At 41.2% G+C, this 23,024-nt stretch overlaps 1 protein-coding gene across 8 annotated transcripts in view; it reads left to right on the top strand.

The window, feature by feature from the left end:
* Positions 1 to 23,024, top strand: part of sobpa (sine oculis binding protein homolog (Drosophila) a) — a 361,393-nt gene that overhangs the window by 185,427 nt on the left and 152,942 nt on the right. For all 8 annotated transcript variants that reach the window (XM_072552534.1, XM_072552588.1, XM_072552556.1 and 5 more), the window contains exon 4: positions 21,284 to 21,435. In XM_072552534.1, coding sequence (XP_072408635.1) covers positions 21,284 to 21,435 — 152 coding nt within the window. The remainder of the gene's footprint in view (positions 1 to 21,283; positions 21,436 to 23,024) is intronic.

Here is a 23,024-nt window from a genome sequence, read left to right as displayed (position 1 = left end):
CATCGACTCTTTATCTCGTGAAGAATCTGCTTCTTCCTTAAACGTATTCAATGAGCCTGGCTCTACCATTCTGTGGAAAAGCAAGTTCCTTAGGCTCATGATCTTTTAACAGAAATAATTCTAATTCATTTCCATCCTAAATGGCAGACTTCGCAAGGGGAAATGTATCCAATGAAATGCTTCTTAAAAGGCAGTCATTATTGCAATGTGGTAAATTGGTTGTCACAAACCTAAGAGTCTACAAATTAGTGAAAGGAAGATCGCACTGAATTAGCTGAGATAGTGTCTTTTCAAAAATATTTTAAGGAAGTAATCATTATGTACATTACAAACCACCAAATGGTGAAAAACAGTCTTATGCAGTTAATAATGATTGTGATGAGATGTGTAATGTATTCAGTAATACTTATTATGATTTATTTTTAAACAATGTCCCTGAGTCGTAGTCTGTCCCATAGTGGTAACCATCCTTTCAGCATCTGCCTTGACAAGTCTTCTCAGGATTTAATATCTCAGGGAAATCATCTCATATTCTTTTGAACTCCAGTGAATACAAGTCCAATCTATACAGTCTTACACCATGAGAGAATTCCTACATCCCAGCTCTGAACCGTCTCTGTGCTGCTCCTAATAGAATTATATCCTTCCTTAAATAAGGAAACAAAACCAGGATATGGTGCTGCATGTACAATTGTTGTAAGACTTCCCTCCTTTTTATTCCAATGCCCTTGAAAGCATTCCATTTGTCATTTTGTCCACTTGCTGTACTTGCATACGAACCTTTCTTGATTCTTGTACCATGGCGCCTAGATCATTCTGTGCTGCAGAGTTTTGCCTTCTCTTTCTCTCTAAATAATATGCTGTTTTCTATCTTATTGACATAATGAATAAGTTTGCATTGTTATCATCCCAACTGATGTTACTGATGGCCAAGTGAGATCCCAAACTGAAATTTGGTTTGATAGATCATATTTTACATTTGTTTTAGTTTTTTGGAAAAAATAAACAAACATTCCCTGCTGAAGATTCCATTTTAACAATAAAATATCTGTAGTCTACAAAATAATGAAGATAAAATGGAATAAACCCGATTATTTACATATAAAGATTTTGAAATGCACACTGAAAATGCAATCCCAGTAATCCCAAAAATATTCCATTGAATACCAGGCAAAATGCCCCTCTCTATTCCAGGTAGGATTTCTTTCAGATGTGACTTCAATTCTCAGCTGTGAGAATCTGGGAATGACATATCACTGAGCTTAAACTTTCTCAGCTTCAGAAAACCTCTTCAGGATTTTACCTAATCACTTTTGGTTTGGAACTTTTCCTGAACTTCTTACACTAAGGTAATTTTTTTAACAATGTGAAACTATCTTTTCCTTTTCTCAGGAGAAAGTGATTTATACATCCAACTTCAGACTGAAACTTTTAAAAATGTTTTTCAAGCTATGGGTGTTTTCCCTAATTAAAGAAACCTCTTTACTCAACCTCTTTATGCTTTTGATACTTAGACTATGACAACTGAATTCTCACCTTTCCATTGCAGACACCTCTCCATTCCAGAGCAGATCTTCCAAAAGCCTGGAATCTAGCAGACAATGCAACCTCCTTCAGTCTCACTCCTAAACACCAATAACAATGGCTAGTCTCCTAATAAAACTGTCTGCTACCATGACTATATTTTTATTGATATATGTATTGGCTAAAAGGTCAGAAGTGGGTAATTCTGAAGCAAGTACTTCCCCAAAACTCCCTCAACCTGCCTACAAGCTCCAAGTCAGGCATGTGATGAAATATTCTCTACGTGGCTAGTTGAGTCGAGCTCCAAACTCAAAAAGTTATCCAGGATGTGGCAGCAATGTGGTTGCCACCCATTCACCACTTTAGACAGTCGTTCCTAATACAACTTGCACACAAGAGCAGAATCAGGTACTCCATTGTGCCTACAAAATGCACTGCAGCAACCCACCATGGCTCCTTTAACAAAAAAGACACACTCATCAAGAAGTATAAGGGCAGTAGATGTCTGGGAAGACAATCTGCAAGTTTCCCTCTGAGCCATATGGTATTCTGATTTGGAATTATAATGAATTCCTTCAGTGTTGCTGGATGAATATCCTGGAACTCCCTGGCTGATAACTTTGTGGATGCAGCCACACCAAAGAGACTGCAGTGGTTGAAGAATGAAGCTTACCACCAAAGGATAGCCAGAAATGGCAATACATGTTGGCCTAGCTGGTGACATTTACAGTCCATGAAGAAATTTTTAAAATGTGTGGTGTGGTGCCATGCCCAGTTTAATCATCCACCTGGAAGACCTGCTTTCGTTCATAATAGCTGTAAGAACTTTGAAATTATTGAGATATGTAACAGTGGAGACTACCTTCTTGATCATGTACCTGCTTCACTTAGAAGATCCAAACCAAAGGGTGTGACTATTTCCTGGATAAAAGTGCCTCGGTAACTGTCACTTCCCCTGTTGCATCATGCTGCCCAAAGCTCATTGACACTGAACTGATGTTCTACAAACTGCTGACACTTGCTGCATATGTGTTTGCTTTTGATCACACTGATGTCCAAGAGCTAACATATTATACAGCAACATCACATCACCTACCCTATCAATTTGAGAGAATTTCAATTAATTAATTTACTTTTTATTTAATGCCTTTAGTTCAGCCTATAGTTATATTCTTATAATTACATTTAAAGTTCTGGATACCACAAGCGAAATTCTCTTTAGATAAGAGAATGGAAAAAGCACTCATCCCTAGCAATGCCAATGACCCCTATCCCAAACATTACTAGCTGTTTTGTAGCTCCTGAATTCCTGCTCATTGTTGTGATAAAACTTCTTTACTTTTTCAGCCAGGAGGAGTCAGCAATGGGAGTTAGTATATACTGAACTGGGGTGATAATCAGTTTGTGGCGTTCAAGTGTATATACGTACATGGTCTCTGATAAAGAGGTCAGAATGAACTAAATGGCCACAGTATTGCTCTGCAATTTCTCTCAGTCCTCAAGTCTGCCCACTCTTGTTTGTTTAAGGGCTATAGGCAGCTGTAACTAAGCAGCATTATTGTTAATTTCACGGTAGACCTGAGTTGGTGATGGTAGGCCTTCTTCTTGAAGTACAGTGCTTGTTGTAAACTGAAGAATTTTAAAATCTTGACCCAACAATGATGACAGCTTGTCAGTGTAAGTTTAGAAGTTAGTTGTTGCCTAGTTGTCGTTGATAACCCAGGTCAGGGAGATGCCTGTCAAGATTTAACCTGATTTTCAATATTCAACATGCAGGAGGAATTATGTGAAATAGTAAACAAGGTAGGATTGTAACTGGACTGTGGAGCAGACAGCAGCTGGCTGGCAGATAAAGACAGCTTACTGTTCCAGGTGAAATCTTTCCCAGCCTCCATTTGAGCTGTTGTGCATTTCCAATATTCACCGTTTTCTTTTTCTTTTGCAACCTTTTCATCTATTTATGTCTGTTCATTGCTGCTTTCTGAAAGTTAAAGTGGCATTTTTGATATAGAGGAAAGTACCTGAGCATTAAAAGTGACAGGAATGTCAGTATGTTTGTCCATGCAGGATCATATAAAAAGGTTAATCTAGTGTTATGACATGTGCTAATGCAGTTAAATTAATCTTCTTCTCATGTCTGAATAACACAATGGAAATTTAGCACAAATTGTCTGAAACATCTGTTCAGGTTCCGTACAGGGTCTGACTAGATGTAGTATGTGCTACAATGTTTTAATCCTTTCAAGGTTTATTTTCCACCCCTATGTTTATTTTAATTCAGTCCTAGGATATAGAGAGAAGCTGTTTGGTGTAATCACCAGTTTCAAAAGAAATGTGTGTTTTTGTTTAGTGCCTTCCTTAAAACCCCCTTGTTGTATTGTGATAATCTCTCCACATGAAATTTAATCGGTAGCATCAAAACAGGAGTTCAGTAGGATGATCACACTAAACTGTTACTCCTCTAGAACCACCTTGCAAAGACACTGGGTTGTTGGAAGCTAATTGGTTTGTTGTGATTTTAAATGAGCGAGAAGGTGAATCTCATTGCATGCATCATCTATTATCCTGTTCGGAAAGGGGAGGGGGTAGGTGGTGCTGATGTGCTCTGCCCTGGTCTAATGGATAATAATTAGACAGTTTAATCGTAGATGGCTGCTGACGGCTGCCTTGGAAGAATAATACCTCGGAGAGCATATTTAGAAGATTTTAAACTGGAAGCAAATAGCATCAGGCCTTCACATCTTCCCACACACCATGAACTGCCAGCTCTTTTCGTAGATTATGTTGATTTTTGACTGGTTCTTTGTTCTGCATTGAAACTGCTTCCCTCAGTCATAATTTGAGCTGGTGGAAAAAGCAGGATCTCCATATTTATAAATTGATCAGTATTTTAGTTAATTTAACGCCATATTTAGCAAATGTGACATGGATCTTGTAAGGGTCTGAGCAATGTTGGTTACGATGAAATTTGCGGCAGAATTAGACGCGAATCTGGCAAAATCTATCTCCATACTGGGAGTATCTTAACTGCATCTTCAAGTTTCCCGCAAGGCAGTGGCGAGTTGCTGATTTCGGGGGATCGGTGCTTGTTAAAGCACCTTATTGTCAGCACAGTCACGCTATTAATACTCAGCTTCCGGTCTTACCAAACCCGCCAAACAAATCAGGCGTTGTCATGCCTCACTGGGGTAGCAGACTGGAAATTCATCCCAGTATTTCCGAAATCATCACAACCGTTTATAAAAGGACCTTCCCTAGTTTACCTGTCTTTTAGATCCAAGTTGACAGAAAGCACAGATTAGGTTTCAATACTTAACAAGAATGACTACTTATTGCAAACAAATAAATAGTCTTGCTAGATATAAACAATTATGAACCTTCAACATCGAACTCTCCTAGTGCAAACTCTAATCCCTTTTTTAAACACTCCCTGTTTGCGTGTACAGACGGACAGAGGCAGAACACAAAAACGTCAGGAAATCTCGACATGGAAATTAAAGCAGCTAATTGGAAATTTCACCTCAACGCTGGCTGTGAGAACTCTCCATGTTGCACAGCAGCCAACAGCAGCTCAGGTCAGGATCCCAGGGCACCAGTCCCATGCACCTCTCATTCATGGTTACTTGGGGGAAAGGGCCATTCCCTGCAACCACGGCTCATGATACAAGTGCACAACTCCCTGACTGATGTGAAGTGCAGATACATCTCTTTATCAGGGTCAGGGATGCTGCAGAGGGGGAACTTGCTGAAGATGTGGTTCTGCTGCTTGGACCAGTCTGCGGGACCTTCTGTTATAGTCCGGACAGTAGGTGCTGCAATGTTCTGGTGTGGTCTACTCTGTACAACTTGGATAGGCAATGTAACCATGTGCTGGATGCTGAGGAACTGAGAGAATGGGAGCAGGGTTTTGTGGAGGAGGAGGAAACATTCCTTGTGTATGAATGAATTAAACTGGTGTTGGGCACTAAAAGCCATAACAGAACTAGATTGAAACCTGGATCCAGTAGGTGAGATCTGGATGCATAGACCATCAATGATAAAATAGTTGTTGGTTATGGTGCTACCATTTGGTCTGCATTGTAAGGGTAAACCTCAGCCTCTGCTGGTTTCATTTTTTTCATTCCCTTTTGGCGGCTGTAAATAAAAGCTCATGTCTGGAATTGTCCAATTGTTTACCTGTAAGTGATGCCCTCTCAGCATCATTCAAAATGCATAGTCAGGATAAACCAGGAAACTAACACCTGTGGTAAGCAAGCTATTGGAACAAATTCTGAGGGACAGAATTAATCTCCACTTGCCCAGGATAGTGAGCATGGCTTTGTAATGGGGAGAGCACATCTCACAAATTTGCTTGAACTTTTCAAGGAGATCACTGAATGTGTAGATGAAGGTAGTGCAGTTAATGTAGTTAACATGGACCTCTGTAAGGCTTTTGATCAGGTCTTACAGGGAGACTAGTTAAAAAGGTAAGAGCCCATGGAATCCAGGGAAATTTGGCAAATTGGAGCCAAAATTGGCTTAGTGGTAGGAAGGAGAGTCGTAGTCATAGAGTCCTACAGCACGGAGACAGGCCTTTTGGCCCAAACTGTTCCATGCCGACCAACGTGTCCATCAATGTCCATTTCCCTGTATTTGGCCCATGTCCTTCTAAACCTTTCCTATCCATGGATTTGTCCAAATGCTTTTTAATATATTTGCCTCAAGCGCTTCTGCTGGCAGCTCATTCCAATGCGTAACACGCTTTGTGAAAAAAAAGTTGCCCCTCAGGTACCCTTTTATTCTTTCCCCTTAAACTGATGCCCTCTAGTCCTCAATTTCCCAACCCTGGGAAAAAGTCTGAGTGTATGGGCGGCACGGTGGCACAGTGGTTAGCACTGCTGCCTCACAGCGCCTGAGACCCGGGTTCAATTCCCGCCTCAGGCGACTGACTGTGTGGAGTTTGCACGTTCTCCCCGTGTCTGCATGGGTTTCCTCCGGGTGTTCCGGTTTCCTCCCACAGTCCAAAGATGTGCAGGTCAGGTGAATTGGCCATGCTAAATTGCCCATAGTGTTAGCTAAGGGGTAAATGTAGATGTAGGGGTATGGGTGGGTTACGCTTCGGCGGGGCGGTGTGGACTTGTTGGGCCGAAGGGCCTGTTTCCACACTGTAAGTAATCTAATCTAATCTATTCACCCGATCCATGCCTCTCATGATCTCATACACTTCTATAAGATCCCTCCTTAGTCTCCTACGCCCTTAAGAAAAACATCCTAGCTTGTTCAACCTGTCCCTATAACTCAGACTGTTGAATCCTGGCAACATCCTTGTAAATGTCTTCTGCGCTTTTTACTATGGCACCCTACAGCAAGGTTGCCAAAACTGAACACAATGCTCCAAGGGCAGCTTCACCAACATCTTGTACAATTGCAACAGAACCTCCCAACTTCTACACTCAACGCCCTGACCGATGAAGACCAGTGTGCCAAAAGAGGGTGATGGTTGAAGGTTGTGATCAGAAGCCTGTGTCCAGTGACATACCACAGGGTTCAGTTCCTGGGGTCCTCGCTGTTTGCTGTGTACATCAATGTTCAAAATGTGAATGTAGGAGAATGTTTGAGTAAGATTGCAGATGGCTAGGTGGTCAGATAACTGGCAAAGAAGAAAGCCTTCCATGACAAAATGACATAGATGGGCTGGTCAGACAGGCTGAACAATGGCCAGTGGGACTTAGTCCTGAGATGCTTGTGATGCATTTTACATAGAACATAAAGTACAGCACAGAACAGGCCCTTCGGCCCATGATGTTGTGCCAAGGAGGATTAACAAGGCAAGGGAGTACACCTTGAATGGTAGGACTCTTTGAGGTACAGACAGTCAGGTGGACCCTCGTGTGCATGACCATAGATCCTTGAAAGTTCTGTTGCAGGACAGATAAGGTGGTTAAAAAGGCAAATGGAACACTTACAACTTTATTAGTCAAAGCATTGAATACACAAGTAAGCAGGTTACAGTGGAGCTGTATCTCATATTAGTTAGATACCATCAGGTTGGGGTTGGTAACTAATGAGTGGACTTTGGTAAGATAGAGTGAGAAATCTCGATGGGCCTAATAGTGAGAATTCCTCCAGAAAATCTGATGTACCCAAAAATAATGTGAGACTCGGCCCAACTTGAACAAGAAAAGGAAAAACCAAATGCACTAATTGTTAGTGAAATAGCCAGGCGCTCTCATTTATACCTTCACCTCAGTTGAACTGTCCTTCAATCAAATGTTGTGCATTTGTTTCGAAGAATGAGAGGGCCAAGGTGGTGCGAGAACAAAAAAATACAAATTTGACCAAAATGTCAAGACGATGTCTGATGGAAATTTGGAAATTGTGTGTTTAAGGATAGAATCAAACTTCTGGGTTTGGTTGATTCATTGCCAACAACTTAAAAGGAAAGGTTGGGACAAACTGGTAAGTCAAAGCTCCGAATAAATTCCCTTGTTTGGCAGTATTGGTTGAGGGATAAATATCAGTCAAGTCACCAGAGAATAGTGGCATGGGAATCTTCACGTTGGCCTGAACAGCTGTTGGTTCAATTCCGACCAAGTCGCACGTGCTCCCGTTTTGATTGGATGCTTTTAATCTGTGAGGTAGGGCTTGAAAGTGCAGAATTCAGCATTTAATGTGAGAGTGAAACTGCTGAACCAAAACATTCACTTTCTCTTTTTTGGAGAGTTATCAAAGATATTGTGGACAGAAAAGACAGCTTAGTTATTATTAAATTCCAAGATTCTATTCAATTGTTTATCTGAAAGAAATAATGAGTGATGCTAGCATTGAAATTAATTTAATTTGGTTGCTTAATATTTCAGATTGCTTTCTCTTGAGTAACATTGTCAATGTCAGCTACAGGGACAGACTGCACAATAATCAAAGGAATTCTGTTCGCTGCTGTGGAAACCTGGCTCTCTATAATGGCCTGAGAGTTCATGCAGAGCTTCCCAACTACAGAAAGCCCTCTACTGGTTGAATGTGCAACAGTGTCCAGCTGACAACTTTATTCCATGATGCTGAGACTGAGAATTTGCTACCAGACTGATCACAAAAGCCAGTTCCCATTGCAACGAATGTAACTACTTGGGGACAAACACAAGTCGCCCTTTATCTGTCACTGATGTCACTAAGAATAGGAAGTCCTGAAATGACAGAGTTCAATGTGACAACAAAATCAAAGTCATTTTAGTGCAACTGCAGCAGTAAGACATTTAGAGAAACATTCTGAATGGAAAGTGTTCCCCATGGACTTCACGCTTGTGATTTATAGCAATATCTAAACTCCATTAAAGCTATTAGTATCTTACACTGTATCAACAATTAATCTGTGTAATAAACATCACCAAACTTACATTTAAACAGCAATTAGAAATATCATGTCTAGAAGTAGAAATAGCAGGGTGAAGGTGTCAGCAGCTGATTAGCTGAGACAGGGACAGAATCAGGTAGTGACACTGAACTGTAAAGAGGTGGTCCTAGATAGTGATCTTAGGGTCAAAGCTGATTCAGCCTCAGACAATTTCCCAGGAGAATTATGTCTTTGAAAGATGAAAGTTTCTGCCTTCTCACTATTTACGTTGAAGGCAATTTCTGTTCATCAGCTACTGGCTGTCTGACCAGCATTTCCAAGGACCTAGATTTAAAGAACATGAGGAAAACCTTTCTTGCACAGTAATCAATTAGGGTCTGAACACATTGCCTTGAGAGCACGATGGAGGCAGGTTCAATTGAGGTACTCGAAAGGCTTTGGAGGGGAATGGCATTAGGAAAACTGCACATTTAGAGAGCTTGCACAGCTGGCAGAGTCAGTATGGCCTATTACTGTGCTGTGGCAATTGTATGATTCTGACAATTTACAGACAGGGAGAGGTAAAGTTTGGTATTGTCGGTGGATGAGGGAAAATGTTTTGGATGATACAATGGAGATGTAGCAAGTAGGTGAGCAAAAGGACATGATCAAGGATGGAATGAGTCACCTTTCGAAAGCCATGAAGTCATTTGGAAGATTGTGCATTCCCTTGTTCCTCGTCAGTGTACGAGAGGGCAATGCACTGGAGGAAAGAAGAATTCTCCTAGCTTTGTGGTGTTTTCTTTTTGTTCACTTTTTCAAAACAGTTCATTATAAATGATGAGTAGGTAGAGACAGTACTTTAAATACTGAAAGTGAACAGCAGGCTTCCACAACCCATTTAAAGTGAGAAGTAATGCGTAGTGCTTCAGGTAAGAGGGAGAACTCTCATTTGTAGCATCTTTTGTGGTCTCAGGATCTGTACCACCAATGAAGTACTTTTGAAGTACGGGGCAACTCCTGTATTTGTGGAATTGTTTTCCGCGGTTTCAGTTACCCACAGTTCCCAGCAGCCCAAGCATCTTAAAGGGACCCTTCTTGAACGAGGGACCAGGAGGCTGCCAGGAAAGTACATTTCCCATTTAATGGAACGGGTTCACTCCTATCTGCGGTTTCCAGCTTCCACGGCAGGTTATGGAAGTATCCACCGCAGGTACGCGGGGACCACTGTATTATCACTGTCGCAGTGTAGCAAATGTGAGTCAGTGTGCTCCTAGTATGTACACTAACACCATTAAGATAATAAGCAGCATATCTGACTGGACTGACTTGGAAATATATTGCTGTTCCTTTGCTGACGTTCCTCTGCAATTCCCTCACTAACAGTAATATGGGTACCTGCACCAAAAGGACTACAGCAGTTCAAGAAGGCAGCTCAAAAGCATCTTCGGGTGATTAAGGATAGACTATAGACATCCCCACACCATGAGTGAATGAATTTTATTTCTAAATCTGTTTTTGTGATATTGTTTGGGACATAAATGTTTGTCAGCTTACTGGGAAGAATTCCTCTCATCTCTTCAGATAGTGCCCTGGGATCTTTCACATCTGACATGGAGTTTGAATTAACATCTCATCTGAAAGATACTCAGTCATTATGGCACTGGATTGTCAGTGTGGAGTTTACACTTAAGTCCCTGTGGTGAGATGTGAGCTCACAGAACTGTGACTCAGAAGCAAGATTACAGCTCTTTGTGTCAGCAGGAGCAAGGAAGTACACTAACATGTCAACCTGTATAGTTTCCCTTCTCAGATACTGATGGACCTGCTATGCAATTTGAGCATCTTCCATTTTTGTTAATGATTTCCAGCATTTCCAGTCTTTTTCCTATTTTCTGCATCTTCACATGCGTATTTGGCAGATGAGATGTTTTATCTTTTTGTTACTGTCAGTGGTTCCAGATGGATAGGTTTAACAGAATTGTGGAAAATACAAGAATTGTGGAAACTTAAGATTAGGTTTTCACTGAAAACTGTCCCCACCTAGGGCCCACATTGCAAATTCTATTTATAAAGCAGGCCTATGATGGAGAGATGGGTGAGGGAACATATTTGCTCCACAGTATGTGACAGAGTCCATGCAGTTTAATTGTAACCACATGGGTAAGGCAAATGAATTGCTGTTAAGCAGCTGTTTGACTAAAAGAAAGGATTGTTTTCTAAATTGAGCTATTTTACATACATTGGGAATATGCATTACCTACATGATTGCTCTGCATTCTTATGCTTTGCTGATTAACCATCTGATCTTGCATGAGGTGGGAATTATGAGAAATGGGAGCAATTACAATCGTTAACTAAACTGTTTGGATGGGAATTATAATAATGGCTTTGGGATAAAATGTTATTGTATTGGCCTCCAGCTTTCTTATTTTGTACAATTGATATGTGTATGATTAACATATCTTCTTATGTGTGTTAAAGAATTTGTGAGTATTGATGTACATTGTTTTGACCAAGATGTGAAGAGTACATTAGAATCATTACTCCATGGTCACAACATAAATTTGTCTTATTTGTCTCATGCTTTCTGTATTCAACTCCACACCTGCTCTTGTGGTACACCAGTAGTGTCTCTGCTCCTGAACTAGGAGACCCAGGTTCATTTCCCACCTGCTCCAGCTATGTGTGACAATATCGGAGTAGATTGATTAGAAAAAGATCCATCAATCAGATTTCTTTAGTAAACAAAATTATTGATTAATTACAAACAAAAATTGTTCAATGAAGGTGCAATAATGGGTTATCACACAGTTTAATATGAAAACGTAAACCTTTATCCCTCCAAACAGCTCAAAATACAAGCACCCGCCAGGTAAAAGGGAAAAAGGATTTTGCGCCCCATCATTCAATTTTGTGGAAAATATCTTTTTATCAATAATGGTTAGTTCTTGAAAGCCAAAAGAATAAGGATTGAGAAGTTCAGATGACTGTTGGCCTGACGACCTGGCACACCAAAGTGGATTTTGATGAACACATGCAGTTATTACTGGGGACATTTGAACACTTTGTTGTTTAAGAAATATCAACAAATTCTTGCAAAGGCTTTTCATGCAATAATAGCTGGTCCATTGTTCCAGGTATCACAGTGTATCCATAACAAAGATTTTTCTTGAAACAGGCTGGGTAAATGCCTTTTCTTACTAACTAATCCAAATAATATTGAAACCAGACACTGCAAACTAATTGTCATAAACCCAGGCAAAGTATCTCCAGTAAACAAGGACTTATTACAAAATATGTGGCCATCAAGAAATGCCTTGGTTTAAAAAAAACAATTTCTTTTCTTTTTTTAAAATTCATTCATGGGTTATGGACATTGCTGGCTCTAGTTTCTCTAGGTGTCCTTGAGAAGGTGATGGTGGGCTGCCTTCTTGAACTGTCACAGCCCATGTGCTCTGGGTTGACCCACAATGCCCTATGGGAGGGAATTCCAGGATTCTGACCTGTTGACAGTGAAGGAACAGTGCTCGTTGGATGCTGCCTGAACTGCTGTGCTCTTCCAGCACCACTAATCCAGTATTTGGTTTTCAGCATCTGCAGTCATTGTTTTTACCTTACATAGTTCCAAGTCAGGATGGGAGGGAATCCTGCAAGGGTTTGATGTTCCCTTGTATCTGTTGCCTTTGTCCTTCTAGGTGGAAGTAGTCATGGGTTTGGAAGGTGCTGTCGGGAGTTTTTGGTGAATTTCTGCAGTGCACCTTGAGGATAATGTGTACTGCTGCTACTGAATGTTGGTGGTGGAAAGGGTGGTTACTTGTGGATGTAGCACTAATCAAGTGGGCTGCTTTGTCCTGGATGGTGTCAAGCTTCTTGAGTGTTGGTTGGGGTGCACTCATCTAGACTTGTGCCATGTAGACGATGGTCAAGCTTTGGAATTCAGGAGGTGAGTTACTTGCTTCCGCTTTTCTAGTCTCTGACTAGCTCTTATAGCTCCTGTATTTATGTGGCAAGTCCAGTTGAGTTTCTGGTCAATAGTAACCTTCAGGATGTTGATAGTGAGGGATTCAGAGATAGTAACACAACTGAATGTCGAGGACAATGGTTAGATTATCTCTTATTGAAGATGATCATCACTGGCAATTGTGTGGCACAAATGTTCCTTGCCACTTGTCAGCCCAAGCCTGGATACTGTCTAGATCTTGTTGCATTTGAACATGGATTGCTTCAGTATCTGAGGAAACGCGAATGATGTTAACATTCTGCAATCATTGGCAAACATCCCTACTCGTGGCCGAAATGTAGATGAAAGGTCACTGATGAAGCAGCTGAAGGTGGTTGGATTGAGGGCACTACTCTGAGGAACTCCTGCAGAGATGTCCTGGAGCTGAAATGACTGACCTCTAACAACCACAATCATCTTTCTGTGTACCAGCATGATTCCAGCTCGTGGAGAGTTTGCCCCCAATACACTTTGATTTCAGTTTTGCTAGGGATCCTTGATGCCACACTTAGTCAAGAGTAGCCTTAATGTCACTCTCATCTCACTGCTGAAATTCAGCTCTTTTGTCCATATTTGAAGTAAGGCTGTATTGAGACTTGGAGCTGAGTGGCTCTGGTGGAACCCAAATAGGGCATCACTGAGCAGGTTATTGCTGAGCAGGTGCTGCTTGATAGCACTGTTGATGACACCTTCCATCACTTTACTGTTGATTGAGAGGAGACTGATGGGGCAGTAATTGACTGAGTTGGATTTGTCCTGCTTTTTACGTTATGGACATACTTGTGTTATATTCCACATTGGCAGATAGATGCCAGTGTTGTAACTATATTGGGAAAGCTTGGCTAGGGGAGTGGCAAGTACTGGAACACAGGTATTCAGTATTGCCAGAGTGTTGTCAGGGCCCATAGCCTTTGCAGTATCCTATGTCTCTAACCATTTCTTGGTATCATGTGGAGTGAATCAAATTGATTAAAGACTGATACCTGTAATGTTGGGGACCACTAGAGAAGGCCGAAATGGATCATCCACCCAGCACTTCTGACTGAACATTATAGTGACTGCTTCAGCCTTATCTTATGTGTTGGGCTCTTCCATCATTGAGAATGGGGATATTTGTGGTGCGTCCTCCAATGAGTTGTTTCGTTGTCCACCACCATTCACAAATGAATGTGGCCAGGATTGCAGAGCTTAGATCTGACCCATTTGTTGTGAGATTGTTTAGCTCTATTACTTGTTGCTTAGGTGGTTTGGCATGCAAGTAGTCATGTTTGGTAGTTGTATCAGATTGATGTTTTATTTTTAGGTATGACAAGTGCTGGTCCTTGCATGCTGTCCTGCACTCTCTATTGAACCAGAGTTGACCCTCTGGCTTGATGGTAATAGTTGAGTGGGGGATATCCCAGACCATGAAATTACAGATTGTGCTGGTGTATAATTCTGCTGTTGATGGCTCACAGTACCTCATGGATGCCCAGTCTTGAATTGCTAGATCTGTTTGAAGTCCCATTTAACATGGTGATAGTGCCACACAGCAGGATGGAGGCTATTCTCAATGTGAAGGTGGGACCTCATCTCCACAAGGACTGTGCAGTGGTCACTTTTACCGATTTCATCATGGACAGATGCATCTGCAGCTGGCAGCTTGGGAAGGATGAGGTCAAGTATGGCTTTCCCTTTTGGTTCCCTCACCACCTGCCGCAGAGCTAGTCTAGCAGCTATATCCTTCAGGACCCGACAAGCTCAATCAGCTGTGCTGCTGCCAAGCCACACTTGGTGGTGGGTATCGATATCCCCCACCCAGAGGACATTATGGACATTATTGACCTCTTTAAATAAAAATCCAGATATCCACCAATCCTTGAAACACAATTCTATAAAGATGATTAAATATGAAGTACTTGTAACAATATTACTATATTCTTTGCATTTATATATGTGTGTGTGTGTGTGTGTGTGTGTGTGTGTGTGTCCCTGCTTGCCTCTGATGTAGTGGTTAGCACCGCTACCTTACAGTGCCAGGGACCAGAGTTCGATTCCAGCCTCAGACGGCTGTTTGTATGGCGTTTGCACATTCTTCCTGTAACTGTGTGGGCTTCCTCAGGGGGCTTCAGTTTCCTTCCACAATCCAAAGATGTGTAACTTAGGTGGATTGGCCATGCTAAATTTCCCAGAATCCAGGGATGTGCAGGCTAGGTGGATTAGACATGGGAAATGTGGGGTTACAGGAGTGGGGTGGGGACAAGGTAGGGGAGTGGATCTTGGTGGGATGCACTTTGGAGGGGCGGTGTGAGCTGAATGGCCTGCTTCTACATTGCAGGGATTCTGTTCTATGATTCACAAGTGCAAAAGATCCCTTGTTAGTTCACAGATCGTGGGTTTGCAATTCAAAATAGAATTTGCAATCCTGACCCGCAGTGGATACAGTTTTCAGCAAAGATTAGAGTAGTTCTGGAAAAGCACAGCAGGTCAGGCAGCATCTGAGGAGCAGGAAAATCAATGTTTCGGGCAAAAGCCCTTCACCGGCCCATCTGCAATACCCACTTCCGCATAGTTTTCAGCGAAACAATTGTATATTTCTGAGAGGAGAGTCAGATTGCTGAAGGAGGCACTCAAACGGACACACATGAGTGTCACATTTCAAACGCTGGGTTCATAAAGCCTATGATTGGTTGATTGAATCATTCAGCTGTTCATAACAGGCAGTGGACAGAGAATATCCAACTAGCCCGTACTAACAAAGCCCCAAATAGGTAATTTACTGTCAGTTGCGATGGGGTGGTACTTGCTGAACAATCTTGAACATTTAAATAGCAATGGTAACAACCAATTTAAGACAATCAGTTGAGTTCCTATAATGGCTCATTTACTGTTGCTGGACATGACCTACATTCACATACACAGACACCTTCTTTATAAACAAAAGGAACACGTTCAAGCTTTTTTTTTAAAACACCCCAAGAGCCTGAGATGCCTGTTGCTTTCTCCATGGCACCACCCCAGCCGGTCAGAGTCAGCCTACAAATTAATCCATACCCTTTGGTCCTGTTGTATAAGCTGCTCTGATAATCTGAAATTTGACATTCTCATAATTATCCTGATGCGTGAAAGATGAAAAAACTTCAGCAGCATATCTCTTTTCAGCAATAAAACAAAAGTCCTGATAAATTCTCACAGTCCTTGCAGGTTGTACAATGCTAGATTTCCTTATCCACCACCTATACTGAACAAGCGAAACATCTTATCCACAAAGAGCTTTCACATTTCTCCAATCCCAATAGGCAGCAAAGTTCAATTGAATATGCAGAGAGGAAGATAAACTTGGAAATAAATAAAAGTTGAAAATGCTGTGAATGCAATGTCGGAGCTTCAGAACCTGAAAAGAGGAAAAACAGATTAATGTGTTAGATATAGATCTTTGCTACTGCTAGCTCAATGGGGAGTACTCTTCTGGGAGGCTGTGCCTGGCATCCTTTCCTGGCAGGAGGCAACTGAATAGGCATGTATCTGAATACTAAATGCCAGAAGCAAGTCTAGAGGTGAAATGGTCCATGTGATTATAGGCAGCAACCCTAACTTTGTTGCTTCTATTGGGGGGTTTAGTTTTACAAGGTGGCATTCTGTAATAGTTCATTATGGAATAAAATCAGGAAATTGTAGAAAGACTCAGCACGTGGCGCACTATCTGAGGAGAGAAGCAGACGTGATATTCATGTCAATCAATCAACACCTGTGTTTCTGGGGACCATCCCCAATAGTTGATATCACTGATTTTTATCAGTTCCATTAGCCAAGCTGACCTCTTGACCAGCTCCAAGACAAGATAATGAGATATTGCCCATGAAGTTTAAAGTTTTTGTGAAGATCTGTAGACTGGGAGTTGGTTGGACTAGTTGCTGGTCTATTTGCCAAGTTTGTAGGTTTGTTAGCAGACGTTTTGTCCCTGTTCTAGGTGACATCATCAGTGTTCTGTTGCCGCTTGTGAAGCTATACTGTTCCACACTGAATTGATGTTTCCGGTTGTTTGTGAAGTGCTATAATTGGCCTTGCCTTGCCAGACTGTTTGCCTGTTATCACTGCACTTGCCCCCTTCCTATCTCATCAAAGGTATCAAGACCGCCCATGTCTCTGGATTACTATCTGGTCACCTGATGCTTTCCCTGGATGAGAATGCTGTGTGTTATCCATGCTGAGAGAAGAGGATTGAGAGAACAGATTATTTGTATTAGACTGAGGGTGGAAAACTAACAACCTGAGAATAAAATTAACTTGTCTCAAGAAAGCCTAGAATTGAAACAAAGTTCTTTTTTTCTCAAATTGCTGCACACATGTAGAATTACATTCAAGCAAAAACAATTAATGTTAATTTGATTAAGTACTGAACCATTAACAAAGAACATGCAAATTAGGAGCAGAAATAGGTCATTTGGCCCCGTGGGGCTGTTCCACCTTCCATAAGATCATATTTGCTCAAGCTGCTGTCTTAAGTCCACTTTCCCGCCTGTCCGCCCATAATGTTTTGACTGCGATGTAGGTAAAGATTCTGCTGAATTCAGCTTGAACTTGGGCTCTGGTCAGAATAGAAGTGATCATTCTATCCTTCACAGAATAGAATGGTTTACATGCTGCTGGGCTTGTGAGTAAGATGTCAGGACATTCTGTTTTATTCCTGGAGCATTGTTCTTTAGTGCTGCACAGTGAAAGATGGACAGCACTGGTTTATCTCCTTAAATCCCCCTATAGAAGAGAAACACACACACACACACAAGCCACCTGCTCTCCCTTTAATGGAAAGGTTTCTATCCGGTAGTTCAGGCCGGGAATGGCCACGCTCATCCATTTAGAATAAATATTTCCACTGATTGGCCAGAATTTAAGCATTTTCTCTCTGAATTAAAGTCTGCTGCTTAACTTTCTGGACTCTTATATCAACATCTGCTGTGCTCTGCAACCTTAAACCAGCACTTCAACACGATAATGCAGCAGTGTGAATTTGAAATAACCCTTTAACTTTAAGACGATAAACAGACCATATAGTTCTGATCCACAGATAGGCTGATTTATTTTCACAAACCAAATAGCCCTTTTTTTCAAGATTCCCGACCATGTGTAAACAGGCCCTTTGGGCCAACAGGGCCACACCGACCCTCTGAAGAACAGCCCCACCCTGACTAATGCACCTATCAGTACAGGCAATTTACCATGGCCAATTCACGCAACCTGCGCATTTTTGGTGCTGTGGGAGGAAACCGGAGCACCCAGAGGAAACCCACACGGGGAGAACATGCAAACTCCACACAGACAGTTGCCCGAGGTGGGATTTGAACCCGGGTCCCTGGCGTTGTGAGGCAGCAGTGCTAACCACTAAGCCACCGTGCCGCTGTTTTGCAAGGGTATTGGTTGTGCTTTGGACACTTTGACCAGTTTACGTGTTAAAAACACTTTACCTAACACTCTTGTCACTGAGGTGGACAAAGGGACACAGAATTCAGTTTGCAGTTCAACTCAATTTTGTTAATAAAATGTTCCTCATTAAAAACACCATGTGAGCATTTCCCAAATTCCCATAATATATACTGATTATCTAGCTCTATCTGTCTGAGATAGGATCTTACCTGCAATGATCCATGTGTTTGAGCTGGGTTGTTGGAATCTCCTTCCTCTCTGACACAAGGCTAGCTCCCTTCCAGGAAGGTGGGTCTCCCAGGTGATGTGGAGCTTCTCCTGGCTCCTCTTGGGTTGCCACACAGCCTTCCGCCCTGAGTCTTGCTGTGAGTTTTTGCTGAGGGGGTATATTTTTATCCCCTTCACTTTGAATCTTCCAGAATGTTCTGTGGCCAAGTGGAGGTGTAAAGTGCATGACCACAGGCACTAGCTGGAATTTCTTCAATGCACACCCCTTTGGTTGTAACTGGTTCCCCTTGAACCTTTCTGGTCTCTTTGACCTTGGTTTCCATTATTCTTTGTCGCCAATAGCTGCTGGCAGCTGTTTCATTTAGTTTGGCCAATTTTCTGTTAAGCTCAATTTCTCCAATTGTGAATCAAATTCGAATGTCCAATTTTGGGCTCATGGTCGCTTGACCAGATGGTGCAACGACAGAGGGTGTGACATTGACTCGAACTGGATATGACAATGTAAAATTTAATTGTGAGTGTGTGGCCAAATAAATACGTTAATGCTGTTTCATGTTGATTAGCTGGGAAATGTGCTCACAATGCATTAGCTGCTGGCTCACCACAGCACTGGATTCATTCTTTAAATGGAACCTTGTTTACTGTGATGAATTAAAGATGTCAGCGCTAAATACTCACCTTCTCTTCATATGCCAAGCTTTATTTGTTTAAAATAAACAATGGTTGCTAACATCCTTACTTTGGTTAATAATTCAGAAAATCATTTTAATTTCCAGATCCTTGTGAAATGATGGGAAAGAGAAATATCCATCACAAGTAACTTTCAACAGCAAATATCTATTTCCATGTTTTGATCATAATAATTGTCTGCAATTAATTCTATTTCACTCTTGCAACCCCCCCCACACCCCCCCCCCCAACACACACACACACACACACACACACACACACACACACACACACACACACACAAGGCCACACAATCAACACCTGGAATTCTAGGGAAATAAAAGGATGGGGACAGAGGCTGGGGACAAATGATTAAACCACAATGTTCTGAAATCTCACAGGACGGGGCAGAATTAAAGGCCGGTTGATCTTTTTCTGCCCACACAGAGTCATAGAGTCATCCAGCACAGAAACAGACCGTTCGGTCCAACTAGCCCATGCCAACCACGTTCCCAAACTAAGCTAGTCCCCCTGCTTATGCTTAGTCCATATCCCTACAAACCCTACTCATTCATAAACTTATCCAAATGACTTTTAAATGTTGTAACTGTTCCTGCATCCACCACTTTCTCTTGTAGTTCATTCCACATACGAAACACTCTGTGTAAACAGGTTGCCCCTCATATCCTCTTTAAATCTTTCTCCTCTCACTTTAAAAATATGGCCCCTAGTTTTGAGCTTCCCCCACCCAAGGAAAAAAGATCCTGTCATCCATCTTATCAATTTTTGTGTTCACATATTGCTTCATAAATAATTTGGAATGTAATTATGTACTGCAGTATTATCATAGAAACGCAGGAGAGAACTTACATTTCTATAGCACCCTTCTTGATCTTAGGATGCCCCAAATTGCCTGGCAGGTAATGCAACACAGATACTGTGCAGTCTTTGTTGTAATGTAGGAAGCACGACAGTTAACTTTTATATAGCAATCTCCCACAAACAGAAACGAGGTAATGACCTCACAAAGAATTTCATTTGATTAATGTTGGCCAAGGGATAAATATTAACCAGGATACCAGGAGAAACTCACCTGTATTCCTTTGAATGGTGCTGTGGTATCCTTTCGGAACACTCAAAAGATTTTTGGTTTATTGGTTTATGCACAACGCAACACAGCACCTCCAACAGTCCAGCACTCTTGTATTTTGTAAGAAAATCGTCCATATGCTTTTTAGCCACAAAGTCATTTTAAAATAAATGGTTCAATGTGTTTGGCAAAAAAATAGTTGACAATATTTCATGTAGATGCATTGGAAGATCCACATGCTAACATTGCTTGGCATAATTTCACCTGATCGAATCTAACTGGGATCATTCATGACTCAAAAAACAGCATTATATTTAATATTATATGCAGGAATTATGTGGTTATTAACTTTTCTTATGCTGTAGATTTATGAAGCCAAGTACAGACTATGCAATGATGCTGCTTTAATGCTGTAAAGAGAAGTTTATGAATGATTATTGTGGGATATAATTTGAAATTCTACTTTGCGCCATTCTCATGGGTTATTGAATTAAAGCCAAACAGTTCTGTTCTTCCCTGAATTTCAGAATAAGTGGGTTCTAGAATTTGTGTAGGAACCCATTACTCACATCAAAATTGCTTTTAAAAACCTGCACAGTTTAACCCTCTCCAGTCCAGAATGGTGTGACAGTCATTTCCCAATTTCATAATTTTATGCACTATAGAATCATGTTCGTGCACTCAATCACAAGTGTTCCAACAATGAAATTGCATAAGTATAAATATTTACCGGAAGTATACAACAGTAATAAAACATTAATAACAATGCAAAAGGCAGTAATAAGCAAAATTTTACTGATGAAAATATTGTCACTCGCAAAGTATTCTACTAATATTGTGCAGTAAGATGCTTGTGTGTGCGCAACAAAAAATTTGGACAACTGATGTTTCCAAATAATAGCCTTCTGGATTGGAGAGGTTACAATCTATGTATTCTGATTCAGGAGATGATGCAGGGTGCTGCGGCAGGAATGGAATGAGTTGCATTGGGCTAGTCGCCCCACAGTGGTGATACTTTTCCTCATGATGTTTTGCATGCTTCTTTTTTGTGTTTCAGATGATGAATTGATAAATGTGCAAATAGTTTGTGCTTGGTGCCAGAAGCTGGGAATTAAGCGTTATTCCCTCAGCATGGGGAGCGAGGTGAAATGTTTCTGCAGTGAAAAGTGTTTTGCAGCTTGCAGACGGGCTTATTTCAAGCGTAACAAGGTAAGAAGTAAACCTGAGAAGACAGCTTCTCCCAACAATTGATATTCACTTCACATTGTTCTTGGGCAATTCCAAGTCCATCGGTACAAGTTGTTTACATGGGAGGGGGGTGCAAAGAGGGATTCATTGCCATCAGAATCAACCCTTTGAGGACTGCAACAATAATTCTGCACTAGATTTTGTGTTTTGATTTTCATGTTTTGTGTGATTTCTTCTGCCCTCCTGTTCCACTGGTGGTGCTTGCTTTTTAACAAGCACTCTGCTCTGGTCTTGAAGGTTTAAAGGAGCTGGTCTGGAAAGGCAAAGGTGGACAGCATCAACTTTGACCCATCCTGCTTCCCCTCCCAACACCCCTCCTTAAACTCCCTGCTCTACCCTGGGAAAGCTTGGCTCAAGATGGGAAGAAAAATATCCATCAGGCAGTTTAGAAAGCAATTCCTGTGCTTGTATTGCCATTTCCTTTCACTCAAAGTAAAGCTGCTGAGTACCTCGGCTTGCAAACTGTCTGCTGTTTCACTGTAGATGAATGGGTGCTATGAATTAAAGACTGTTTTATGTTTCCATACATTGCTGAAGTTCTGCTGAATTTAGGATTGGAATTTGACAGGCAATCATGTTGTGATTATTTGTGTTACATGCACCTTTTTTTGGGAAATTGTAAAGGATACTCATTGCTCAAAGGAGTTAAATGTTGATTCATGAATTCACAGTAGTAGTCTGATGAGCACCATTGCATCAATCTTGTGTTCATCAGTATCTGTCCAAACTTTCCTGCTGAAAGAGCTGCTCGTTTCAAGAAATGAAACTGTCCTTCATGTTTGTATAAAAGGTCTGTGTGGAAATATTGGTGTCACCTACATGTGAAACATAATTAAGCAAAGAGAGGGGAGAAAGTGCTGTTTATTTCAAAAGATTGAGGTACAGTAGAGGGGTTGCTTTAAGTGGGTTATTAATTTTAATATTTAATCCAGCTCATGAGGATTTCCAGAAGTCAATAACTGTGAATCACTCAACTAAATGTGTGACATTAGTGCAATCTCACAAAAACAACAGACACAGTGATAAATACGAATGCATTCAAAATGCTCGCAAGTTAATTCTGATTTCACCACCCTGTCTCAATTGTTGGCTTAAAACAGGTTCACATTGACTTTTTCTTGACCATCAATGAGCTCCTATTTGGTTCAGTAACTAAATAGGCAGGCCCAAATTTCCAACATTGCAGAAACTAAATGTGATTATGATTTTTGCCTTTAAACATCAGATTGCTATGACATTCAACTGCATCCTGTTAAAATTAATGCACCAAGTTTTGATTTAGCTAGACAATGTAGATTCATGAACTCTTGTTGGCTGTGGGTTATGGATGCTTTCAGAGGCTTGTTGTAACAACCAGGAAAGAGGGGGGCTTTTTACTTGTCACTTGGAAAGTTTGCCAGCAACTTGCTGAAAGGTATTTGTCTAGATTCGCAGTAGTACCATAACTCCTTTACTCTCATATATCTTTCAGTGCCTGTGATGGAAGTATGCACCATTTGTTCTGTGGCTTGTTCACTGTTCACTGCTGCATTGGAAAATATAGTTCTTTG

This window comes from Chiloscyllium punctatum, chromosome 3, assembly GCF_047496795.1.
Source record: "Chiloscyllium punctatum isolate Juve2018m chromosome 3, sChiPun1.3, whole genome shotgun sequence".
NCBI classification, from domain to species: Eukaryota; Metazoa; Chordata; class Chondrichthyes; order Orectolobiformes; family Hemiscylliidae; genus Chiloscyllium; species Chiloscyllium punctatum.
The sequence above is the reverse complement of the archived record's forward strand: the minus strand, read 5'-3'. Positions and strand labels throughout refer to the sequence as shown.